General features: G+C 42.7%; 1 protein-coding gene across 2 annotated transcripts in view; it reads left to right on the forward strand.

Annotated features, from left to right (window-relative positions):
• The first annotated feature begins 2,762 nt into the window (after window positions 1-2,762).
• Window positions 2,763-13,181, forward strand: part of tollip (toll interacting protein) — a 30,035-nt gene continuing 19,616 nt past the window's right edge. The window contains exons 1-3 of one of the 2 annotated variants that reach the window (XM_056278506.1): window positions 2,763-2,932; window positions 3,660-3,809; window positions 6,988-7,170. In XM_056278506.1, the coding sequence (XP_056134481.1) occupies window positions 2,900-2,932; window positions 3,660-3,809; window positions 6,988-7,170 (366 nt within the window). In that variant the 5' untranslated portion in view covers window positions 2,763-2,899. The remainder of the gene's footprint in view (window positions 2,933-3,659; window positions 3,810-6,987; window positions 7,171-13,181) is intronic. The other variant, XM_056278507.1, reaches the window with a different exon arrangement.

Raw genomic sequence — 13,181 nt, forward strand, 5'->3', positions numbered from 1 at the left:
TGCATAAGCATCATAACGGTGTTATGCACAGGTTGAAAAGGAGGCCCTTGCCACTATTAGGGCCTGTGAACGCTTTAGGGATTTCCTTATAGGGCTCACATTTCAAGTGGACACAGACCACAAGTCATTGCTAACACTGCTTGGCTCAAAGCGGATTGAGGAACTTTCACCCAGAATCCAACACTTTCGTATGAGACTGAAGCACTTCAAGTTCTCCATTGCCCACGTACCAGGCAAGGACCTAGCCACTGCGGATGCACTATCAAGGGCGCCAGTGTCTCAGACTCCTCCCCAGTCCGATCAGGCAGAGTAGCAGGTCATCAAGGCATATGTGAGCGCTGTTTTCTCCACTCTTCTCATAACAGAGAAACATCTTCAACAGCTTCAACAGGAACAGGAGGCAGACACACTTCTATGCCAGGTAAAGCAATACTGTCAAAATGGATGCCCAAAGGAGGTTAGACACGACTATGTGGTGAAACTATACTGGGCAGTATCGAGTGACATCAATGTGGCTCATGGACTACTGCTTAAGGGGACAAGACTAGTCATCCCCTCTTCAATGCGTGAGGACATCCTGGACAGGCTACACGAAGGCCACCAAGGCATAACAAAAACCAGAGAGAGAGCCAAGTCATCTGTATGGTGGCCTGGTCTCAGCAAACAGTTACTAGCGAAAGTGGAGAAATGTGACCCCTGTGCCATGTTCAGAAGACAGGCCCCAGAACCTCTACTGCCAGGTCCGACACCAGAGGGTCCATGGAGAAAACTAGGTGCTGACCTCTTTCATCTCAACACCTTGACCTACCTGTTGGTCTTTGACTACTTTTCAAGGTTCATAGACATCGCTAAGTTGACCTCAACCACATCAAGCTCAGTGATAGAACGAATGAAGTCATGGTTCTCTCATCTGGGAGTTCCCCTCCAAGTAATCAGTGATAATGGCCCCAGTTTGCCTTAGAGACTTTTCGACAGTTTGCTGACACCTGGGGTTTCACACACACAACCTCAAGCCTGCTGTTCCCCGAAAGCAATGGAGCAGCTGAGAGAGCAGTTCAAACAGCGAAGAAGCTCCTGAGGAAATCACCAGACCCCTACCTATCTCTCTTGGCATACAGGTCAATTCCCCTTTCCAATGGACTCAACCCAGCAGAGCTTCTGCAAGGCAGGAAGCGACGCACGACCCTCCCCACTTTGCCCTCACTGCTGGCCATACCGGTCTGAGTTTGTACAAAAGGACAGACAGTCCAAGCTCAACCAAAAGGCACACTTTGACCGCCGACACCATGCAAAGACCCTCAGTCCTTTGCACCCAGGAGACCCGGTCTGGGTTACAGGACTCTCATGAAAGGGGTGTGGTACAACAGCATGCAGACACACCATGGTCCTTCCATGTCAGTGTCCAGGGCCAATCAGAAGAAACCGTCGTCATCTCACTTAAGCCTACCCAGACACTGGCCCCCCCAACTGACCTCAGACACCGGCCCTCCGTCCACTGACCCCAGTCATGGGGATCCCCCACTGGCTGAGACTGATAATGCAGCTCCTCCCCAACAATCACCCCCTTGACAGTACCCTGAGAGAACCAGGTGACCCCGACATACCTCGAAGACTTTACTAGTACATAGTAAACCCACACACCTTGAACGGGGCCAGAGAGTTGGAGAGAGTTACAGGTGCTCTACCCTGTACTCTAGGGGGGGAAAAAAGGTATGTCATTGTTCCATGTTTAATACACTGTTCTCCAGTTTCAAAGAAAAAGGAAAAAAGAGGGGAAGACAGAAGATGTACTGTTCTCATGTTGAATGTTCATTCAGGGTACTGTTTGCATGATACTGAGCTCAGCATTATTATGTGTTTTTTTACATTTTAGAATCTTAATTATTTGTTTACTCGACAGTTTGTTGTTGTTCCTCTAGAAAGGGAGATGTGGGAGTGGTATCATCCCCCAGAGAAAGGGGGCGCAAAGGAGTAAATAAAGTCAGGCTTGTGTACCCCAAGTCACGGCGATGTCTCTTATAACTTAACAGTTTACTTCTTATTTTGCTTGTAATTGTGTTTGCACTGTGTGCTCAGTTCTCCTATACATGATGTATCATTTCGGAAAAAAATAAAATTATCACCCCCCTCCCCACACACACACACACACACTTCCGTATAACCCCTGACCTCGTATCTAATTGGCTACCACACTTAACTGTGGTTAAACCGTTATACAACAAACACAGTCATTGTTAGAATATAATGAAAAATAAAGTGGCTTAAAATCCGAAGGTAAGAAAATCAATCAAAATTTGATTCTACATATGAAGGAGGCTTGCATCCGATCTCAGAAATATCTGATATACCCTGTGGTTTCCTGCTGTTTAAACTCTGAGCAATTAAACCCGATCTGTCAGCTGTGTGATCAGGTAGTGTTCGTGTGAATGTAGCCTACAGAGAACACTGAGCCAATTCCATTTTGTTTTTTTACGTGTTACAGTGTGGTATTCTACATTATGATTTTATAAGGTTAAATTGTGAAAGACTGAAACTTTATTAAGCTTATTAGTAGGATTTTATTAGAATTCTTCAAAAAAAAAATTTTTTTTAAGCTTACAGCAGCTGGTATGCTTGGGCGGTCTCCCATCCGAGTACTAACCAGGCCCGACCCTGCTTAGCTAATTCTTCAATATGTAACACGGAAGTAAACAGTGCGTGAATGGACATATGAGCCGGAAACCGGCTCAAGTGATTCGATTCGTTCCCGATTCGGACAAGTCTGAGTCCTGCTGCATGACGTCCCGCAGGGCGCAGTGTCTGCTGTGTGTTTACTTTCATTCAGCTCGACTCTCCACACGCTAACACGTCTTCATCTTCCGTCAGGTGTCCATCTTCTTTCACGTCTCTTGACAGCGACATGGCCACCAGCGTCACCACCCAGCGGGGACAGGTACGCTCTGACAGCGAGCGGGCTGTGTTCTGCCTAAACGCGCTAATTAATGGTCGACGCTTTGTCGTTAGCGCTCAGCGCCATGTAGCTAGCCGGTAGCTAGCTAGCGGCTAGGCCAAGTGACCAGGTAACGCTGGTAATAACCAGATTACCTTTAGCTGTATTAGAACAACATGGGAGTTAATGGCAACTAACAACACATTTCCATTTCACAAACGTCCTTAATTCGAAAATTCGACCAATTTGAAGCCTTGCTAGCCGGGGATTTATTTAGCAAAGAATTGGCTAACTTGGAAAAAAATGTACCAAGTTCAGGGCTACAACTAAGGCTAGCGTGAAAGCTAACGGGCGGTTTGGCTAAGCTGGCTGGATCAGTGGTGAGCCGGATGCAGTAACTAGCCTGCCAGCGTCATGGCACATGCGGACTCGAACACACGCACAGCTTCTTTACACACCTCAGCAAGTTTTTAGGGATGAACGCAGTCTTGCACACGAGGTCAGTTCGAGTCAGTGGAAGTTGCTGATGCTATCCATACAAGCTAGTGGCTTTGCTGGTTTTGTCCAGTGTAACAAGGTGACATGTCACAAGACAGCTTAAGGTTGGAGTCGTGGCTCTTAACACTGTTGAACGAACCCAACGGCACGGTATATCTGTGGCTATGTTTTTCAGTTTTTGTTTGTTTGTTGCACATTGATCTGTCTATTGTTAAATTTGAATGGCATGCAGGTGTACATTGGAGAACTTCCTCAGGATTTCCTGCGCATTACTCCCACTCACCAGCAGCAGCAAGTGCAGCTGGACGCGCAGGCAGCGCGGCAGCTGCAGTATGGAAGCTCCATGGGCACTGTGGGCCGACTCAGCATCACCGTGGTACAGGTAAAGACAACGCAGCGTCACTTTAAATGAAGACTTGGCAAATTCTGAAGTCTATCACCATTTCATACTCACCGCTCATGTAGTACATAGTAGGGCTGGCCCTAGCTCCAATGGAACGCATAAAGGTTCACTGTAATAGCATTCTGTGTACTTACTATGGGAAATTGTGGCTTTAAATCATGAATAGAATTCTTGCTCATTGCTGCAGCAGAAGTCGAAAATAAAGGCATTTACAGGGATTATAGATTGCATTGTTCCTCAATGCGTGGTTATGCACCATGAAAAATTAATAGTTCAGCCAAAATCTTGACTTAAATTCAGCCCCTCCTCAGTTTCCCCATCTGCAAATTAACTCTATTACATTTCCAGATGGTACCCCTAGTGGGCCTGAGACAAGAAAGCATTTGTCAAATGTAACAGGTCATCAAAGTTATCTTGACGGCCAGAAGATGGGGGGGGGAGCTAGCCTGTCGAAACACCTCTCCCTCTTTAAAGCATTTTTATTTTTGGTGTTTGTATTTGCTCAAGCATCAACTTACTAAATGGTGATATTTTAATACATATTTTGCTACCATGATCCATCTTGGCCATGCTCATGAATTTTGTTGTGGAATCACAGCTGCTTTCCATTGATGGATCACCTAGCATCGCTATTTTTTTTTCTTCTGGCAGCCAAGATCACTTTGATCACTTGTTTCATCTGACAGATGCTGGAAATGCCTTTTTTTCAACCTCTGTTGCAACAGTGGTGAACGAGAACTCGATTTATTATTTAAAGCCATGATTTCCATAGTAAGTATCAGAAGCAAGTTTATGGCCATGTGGGTTTGCACATACATGGAATTTTACTCTGGTTTCATGGCTCTCTCAGTGCACTTAACATGGAATAACAACACAACAATCTTCAGATATATACACAAGGATTGACTTATACAGGTGAAATAACGTTGATGCGTCCTGACGGATGACCTACTAGGTGAGGTGACATAAGAGGTGATAAAGTACAATGGTGCAGAGAATGTATCAGAGATGCTGAAATAGATGTTAGCAGTTTACTTGCATACATGCCAGAGGTAGATGTACATGACAGTGTACCAGTATATGTACAATGTACAGTACAGTATATACAATATGTACAGTACAGTATATACAACATGGTTGGAATTATTGACAGTGTTAAGCGTTTATTTGAATGACAGCCTGTGGAAAGAAACTGTTTTTATATCTGATTGTTTTGGGGTACAGTGCGCTGTAGTAGGGCTGGGCGATATGGACCAAAAATTATATCTCGGTATTTTTAGGCTGCATAGCGGTACACGATATATATGTTGGTATTTTCTACGAAGTGGGCTAAATGTTCAGTTGTAAGTCAAAGCCACATGTGAGCTGTCACAAGCACTGTTATTACAGCAGATCAAAATCAAATGCAAAGACAGGGTTCCCTTCCCTGTTTTAAAATGTACAGCTGCACAATATATCAACATGTACGTGAAAAATTATCTAAAATAAATAGGCCTATTTTTACTGAATATAGGCTATCTCTGAGAATGCAAACCGCATTCCAAAGTTTAATAATGTGTGGGGGAAAAAAGATGCAGACCTGCCGCTCCCTGAATGCTCCTAAAATGTCATATATTTGCATTAAAATTAGTTTTAGACCAATTACACAAAAAAAGGTATGATAAGATCTACCTAAAACCACCATGAGAGGTCAACATGACCGTCTCGTAATGTGTGCATGATGGTGTGTGTCATGTCAGTATCATTGTCGCATCATTTCCTGCGTGAAGTTCGTTGCTCTGTGCTAGAAACACACTAGCGTTCCTCAGCGCAGAGAAATAGTTTTAACTTGACTTGTGATGATGTCCAACATGTCTGGTTACAGACGCCGTTACAGACGCACCATGACTACCACCGAGGCCTTGCAGTATTTACAGGCGTTGGACAGCAGCCATTTTAAATTGTTTAAAAATAGTATTAAAGTTGTTAACATGTTAATTTTGGTGTCAGTAGTTTCTTAACAGACACACTAACATATGTAATGCATTAATATCTCAGTTGGGTATTTATCCTGACACAATATGGAGTTTAAAAACTGGCGGTCATGTTGACTGCCCACAGTGGTTTTGGGTAGGAGTGACATCTTAGTGTTAAGAAACGGGTCATATATTTTAACACAACATTAACCTATATCGATATAGATGGTATTGTCTCATCCTAGAGCTTGTTTGAAAATATATCGATGTAATGTAAAAAGTCGATGTACCACCCGGCCCTACTCTGTAGCGCCTGCCAGAGGGAGGAGTTGGAACAGTTTGTGACCATAGGGCGATGGGTCTGCAGTAAAGTAACGTTTATTTACCCATACCCCCCTGCTAATGAAATTGTTAATTGTGAACTTGAATAACCAGAAAGAATATTGTATGTAGGTGAAAAATGTTTTTATTGTGTAATTTTTTAAAATTTTTGTTGTTTTCATTTCTGAGGTGAAACCTTGCAAAGACACAATATGAATAAAGGTATATGAATTGAATAAAATATAAAGATGAATAAGATTATATTTCCAACACGTGCAAGTTAAATAAAACAACTGTTATTGCTGCATGGAACGTCACATTTTCCCTCAAATGTGAAGTGTGGCTTTTTACAGCTCAGCTGTACTTTAAAACTGCTGCAAACTGAAACCTTCTCTTAGCAAGTGGGGAGCAGAGCAGATTAACTACTGCACCTTCAAGTTGTATCACAGTATCACCACAACCAAACCTCAGACAAAATCTAGTCTCACATGTTCTGCCCGTGTCTGGGTGGGTTTCCTCCGGGTGCTACGGTTTCCCCCACCATCAAAAAGACATGCATGTTAGGGTTAATACTCCTGCCTGTGTGCCCCTGAGCAAGGCAATGGAAAGAAGACATGATGTTGGTCCCCGGGTCCTGCAGCTGCCCACTGCTCCTATACAATAGGATGGCTACATGCAGAGATCACATTCACTGTGAGAATACAAATTGTTGTAAAAATACAATGTCAGTCGCTTTTCATGTCAATATTGTATCACCATGGCGCCCAACTTTAGTTATTTAATACAAATACTGACAAACTTTTTGTCAGTATTTTCTTGCCAAGTACCGTTTCCTCTAAGCTAACCCAGTCTACCCTTTCTCTGTTTTCACTTTTGTTAAGGCTAAGCTAGCTAAAAATTACGGCATGACCCGCATGGATCCCTACTGTAGGATTCGACTTGGGTACGCAGTGTACGAGACGCCGACTGCTCACAACGGAGCCAAGAATCCCCGATGGAACAAAGTGATCCAATGCACTGTCCCGCCAGGTGTGGACTCCTACTATCTGGAGATTTTTGATGAGGTAAGCTTGCAGGAGGCGATTTTTTTTGGGATGTAGTTGGGGAAAAGAGTTGGGCTGCACAGAAACAAGGAGTTGTGTAGCTGCATTTGAATGTGTAGTTAATGATCTAAAGTGACTTGTATCTACAGCGCCTTCGGCCCCCTGACAGTCATCACTATCTTCTGGATTATAAAAGATACTCACACACGTTTTCCTGAGCAATATTATCTTTGTGAATCCATAAACTCTAACAACATGTTCCCAAAGCCAAGATAATAATAATAATAATAATAATAATAATAATAATAATAATGCATTGTATTTATTTAATGGTGCCTCTCATGACACAAAGGTCACCTTACATCAAATACAATAAACAACAAAGCAGCAAAAAACATACGTACAATCAACAATGAAACACAGAATGAGAAGCTGCATACATCAGCAAGGTGTTCAAAGCAGATGAGGATGATGCAGGTAGTGCTGTGAGTGAAAAGGAGGTGAAGATGATGCAGGTAATGCTCTGAGTTAAAAGGAGGTGAGGATGATGCAGGTAATGCTGTGAGTGAAAAGGAGATGAGGATGATGCAGGTAATGCTGTGAGGTAAAAGGAGGTGAGGATGATGCAGGTAATGCTGTGAGTGAAAAGGAGATGAGGATGATGCAGGTAATGCTGTGAGTTAAAAGGAGATGAGAATGATGCAGGTAATGCTCTGAGTTAAAAGGAGATGAGGATGATGCAGGTAATGCTCTGAGTGAAAAGGAGATGAGGATGATGCAGGTAATGCTCTGAGTTAAAAGGAGATGAGGATGATGCAGGTAATGCTCTGAGTTAAAAGGAGGTGAGGATGATGCAGGTAATGCTCTGAGTTAAAAGGAGGTGAGGATGACGCAGGTAATGCTCTGAGTTAAAAGGAGGTGAGGATGACGCAGGTAATGCTGTGAGGTAAAAGGAGGTGAGAATGATGCAGGTAATGCTCTGAGTTAAAAGGAGGTGAGGATGACGCAGGTAATGCTGTGAGGTAAAAGGAGGTGAGACAGATGCAGGTAATGCTGTGAGGTAAAAGGAGATGAGGATGATGCAGGTAATGCTCTGAGTTAAAAGGAGATGAGGATGATGCAGGTAATGCTCTGAGTTAAAAGGAGGTGAGAATGATGCAGGTAATGCTGTGAGGTAAAAGGAGATGAGGATGATGCAGGTAATGCTCTGAGTTAAAAGGAGGTGAGAATGATGCAGGTAATGCTCTGAGTTAAAAGGAGATGAGGATGATGCAGGTAATGCTCTGAGTTAAAAGGAGATGAGAATGATGCAGGTAATGCTCTGAGTTAAAAGGAGATGAGGATGATGCAGGTAATGCTCTGAGTTAAAAGGAGGTGAGGATGATGCAGGTAATGCTCTGAGTTAAAAGGAGATGAGGATGATGCAGGTAATGCTGTGAGGTAAAAGGAGATGAGGATGATGCAGGTAATGCTCTGAGTTAAAAGGAGATGAGGATGATGCAGGTAATGCTGTGAGGTAAAAGGAGATGAGGATGATGCAGGTAATGCTGTGAGTGAAAAGGAGATGAGGATGATGCAGGTAATGCTGTGAGTGAAAAGGAGGTGAGGATGATGCAGGTAATTCTGAGTTAAAAGGAGGTGAGCATGATGCAGGTAATTCTGAGTTAAAAGGAGGTGAGGATGATGCAGGTAATGCTGTGAGTGATGGTGTAGTATATGAGTATAAAACATACTCAGGTACACACCAGGGGACATAACTAGTGTGTACTTGTGAGATATTAGGTAGTGGTGTGGTTTATGAGTATAGAACATACTCAGGTACACACCAGGGGACATAACTAGGGTGTACTTATGAGATATTAGGTAGTGGTGTGGTGTATGAGTATAAAACATATTCAGCTACACACCAGGGGGCATAACTAGGGTGTACTTGTGAGATATTAGGTAGTGGTGTGGTGTATGAGTATAAAACATACTCAGGTACACACCAGGGGACATAACTAGGGTGTACTTGTGAGATATTAGGTAGTGGTGTAGTATATGAGTATAAAACATACTCAGGTACACACCAGGGGACATAACTAGTGTGTACTTGTAAGATATTAGGTAGTGGTGTGGTTTATGAGTATAAAACATATTCAGGTACACACCAAGGGACATAACTAGTGTGTACTTGTGAGATATTAGGTAGTGGTGTGGTTTATGAGTATAAAACATACTCAGGTACACACCAGGGGCCATAACTAGTGTGTACTTGTGAGATATTAGGTAGTGGTGTGGTTTATGAGTATAAAACATACTCAGGTACACACCAGGGGACATAACTAGGGTGTACTTGTGAGATATTAGGTAGTGGTGTGGTTTATGAGTATAAAACATACTCAGGTACACACCAGGGGACATAACTAGGGTGTACTTGTGAGATATTAGGTAGTGGTGTGGTTTATGGTATAAAACATATTCAGGTACACACCAGGGGACATAACTAGGGTGTACTTGTGAGATATTAGGTAGTGGTGTGGTTTATGAGTATACAACATTCAGGTTCACACCAGGGGACATAACTAGTGTGTACTTGTAAGATATTAGGTAGTGGTGTGGTTTATGAGTATAAAACATACTCAGGTACACACCAGGGGCCATAACTAGTGTGTACTTGTGAGATATTAGGTAGTGGTGTGGTTTATGAGTATGAAACATATTCAGGTACACACCAGGGGACATAACTAGTGTGTACTTGTGAGATATTAGGTAGTGGTGTGGTTTATGAGTATAAAACATACTCAGGTACACACCAGGGGCCATAACTAGTGTGTACTTGTGAGATATTAGGTAGTGGTGTGGTTTATGAGTATAAAACATACTCAGGTACACACCAGGGGACATAACTAGGGTGTACTTGTGAGATATTAGGTAGTGGTGTGGTTTATGAGTATAAAACATATTCAGGTACACACCAGGGGCCATAACTAGTGTGTACTTGTGAGATATTAGGTAGTGGTGTGGTTTATGAGTATAAAACATATTCAGGTACACACCAGGGGACATAACTAGTGTGTACTTGTAAGATATTAGGTAGTGGTATGGTTTATGAGTATAAAACATATTCAGGTACACACCAAGGGACATAACTAGTGTGTACTTGTGAGATATTAGGTAGTGGTGTGGTGTATGAGTATAAAACATACTCAGGTACACACCAGGGGACATAACTAGGGTGTACTTGTGAGATATTAGGTAGTGGTGTGGTGTATGAGTATAAAACATACTCAGGTACACACCAGGGGACATAACTAGTGTGTACTTGTAAGATATTAGGTAGTGGTGTGGTTTATGAGTATAAAACATATTCAGGTACACACCAAGGGACATAACTAGTGTGTACTTGTGAGATATTAGGTAGTGGTGTGGTTTATGAGTATAAAACATACTCAGGTACACACCAGGGGCCATAACTAGTGTGTACTTGTGAGATATTAGGTAGTGGTGTGGTTTATGAGTATAAAACATACTCAGGTACACACCAGGGGACATAACTAGGGTGTACTTGTGAGATATTAGGTAGTGGTGTGGTTTATGAGTATAAAACATACTCAGGTACACACCAGGGGACATAACTAGGGTGTACTTGTGAGATATTAGGTAGTGGTGTGGTTTATGGTATAAAACATATTCAGGTACACACCAGGGGACATAACTAGGGTGTACTTGTGAGATATTAGGTAGTGGTGTGGTTTATGAGTATACAACATTCAGGTTCACACCAGGGGACATAACTAGTGTGTACTTGTAAGATATTAGGTAGTGGTGTGGTTTATGAGTATAAAACATACTCAGGTACACACCAGGGGCCATAACTAGTGTGTACTTGTGAGATATTAGGTAGTGGTGTGGTTTATGAGTATGAAACATATTCAGGTACACACCAGGGGACATAACTAGTGTGTACTTGTGAGATATTAGGTAGTGGTGTGGTTTATGAGTATAAAACATACTCAGGTACACACCAGGGGCCATAACTAGTGTGTACTTGTGAGATATTAGGTAGTGGTGTGGTTTATGAGTATAAAACATACTCAGGTACACACCAGGGGACATAACTAGGGTGTACTTGTGAGATATTAGGTAGTGGTGTGGTTTATGAGTATAAAACATATTCAGGTACACACCAGGGGCCATAACTAGTGTGTACTTGTGAGATATTAGGTAGTGGTGTGGTTTATGAGTATAAAACATATTCAGGTACACACCAGGGGACATAACTAGTGTGTACTTGTAAGATATTAGGTAGTGGTATGGTTTATGAGTATAAAACATATTCAGGTACACACCAAGGGACATAACTAGTGTGTACTTGTGAGATATTAGGTAGTGGTGTGGTTTATGAGTATAAAACATACTCAGGTACACACCTGGGGCCATAACTAGTGTGTACTTGTGAGATATTAGGTAGTGGTGTGGTTTATGAGTATAAAACATACTCAGGTACACACCAAGGGACATAACTAGGGTGTACTTGTGAGATATTAGGTAGTGGTGTGGTTTATGAGTATAAAACATATTCAGGTACACACCAGGGGACATAACTAGTGTGTACTTGTGAGATATTAGGTAGTGGTGTGGTTTATGAGTATAAAACATATTCAGGTACACACCAGGGGACATAACTAGTGTGTACTTGTGAGATATTAGGTAGTGGTGTGGTTTATGAGTATAAAACATACTCAGGTACACACCAGGGGACATAACTAGGGTGTACTTGTGAGATATTAGGTAGTGGTGTGGTTTATGAGTATAAAACATACTCAGGTACACACCAGGGGACATAACTAGGGTGTACTTGTGAGATATTAGGTAGTGGTGTGGTTTATGAGTATAAAACATATTCAGGTACACACCAGGGGACATAACTAGTGTGTACTTGTGAGATATTAGGTAGTGGTGTGGTTTATGAGTATAAAAACACTGTGTAACGTTCATTAGCTGGCTGTGAAGTCCATGAAAAAATGAAGACAAAGGAGCATAATACTGAAGAGACTGTGGCAAAGTTTCTGCCAGTGGACGGGGTCAGAACGGAGGACGGACACAGTATGGGCTGAAGAAGGAGTTCTCATGAACAATGTGTTCATCCAGATGTTGTGATGCCTGCTCGGTCATGTGTGTAAGGAAACCACAGACAGCTGAATCTGTTCATGTTTGTTGAGAGAAACGTTTCATCGTCATGGAAGGGCCCTGAGACACTGTTGGCCAGTGTCGGGCTGTCAGTGAGCGTCTATGACCCTAGTTTTTGCAGTGTGTCCCGCACCGTTGGCACTAGTCGGACCCCTGTCAGCAGCTTTTCATCCTGTCGGTGGAGCCCGTCGGTGAGAGAGCACTCTGATTGGCTGTTCAGCTTAGGAATCAATGTAGAACGTACATGCTAGTTGGCCGTGGGCTGTAGTCCTTGCGGTGTGTTCAAGTGCTACTTTTTGGCCCAGACGGCAGGTGACGTGAGGCGACGCAACAATCGGCCTTGGTCGCTACTAGTCGGTTTGATGTGTCTGGGCCCTCAGTGACCTCTTCAGTCTCAGTTGGCTGCAGGTATCCCACCCTTACACACAATACAGTATGACCGACATGCAGCACCGATAGGGATACACGACAGAAAATAGGGTAATGTCACTGTTTGTTTTGTTTTTTTAGATGGGGTAGAAGAACTGTGTCACTAAAAGTACATTTGTTGGGAAAACGTCAGAAAAGTAAAGGTTTGCAGCACATCTCTGCTGTTCATGTGCACGTCATGTAGTCTGTGTGTCCCAGCTCAGAGCTGGTGCACTAAAGGTCAAAGTACAGGATCGTTATCTTTAGGCTTAGCACTGATGTTGCAGCAGGACATGGAAATATGAATTAGTGTTAAGATGACCATGTTAATCAATTAAAATATAATCCAACTTGTTAATATTAACCACGAGCTTAATATTAACCCCCGATAACGAAATGTAGGCAAATGAGCAAATCATGAACCACGCAGCTCCACAGGGCACATGGCAAGT

Source organism: Lampris incognitus, chromosome 4 (genome assembly GCF_029633865.1).
Source record: "Lampris incognitus isolate fLamInc1 chromosome 4, fLamInc1.hap2, whole genome shotgun sequence".
Taxonomy (NCBI): Eukaryota; Metazoa; Chordata; class Actinopteri; order Lampriformes; family Lampridae; genus Lampris; species Lampris incognitus.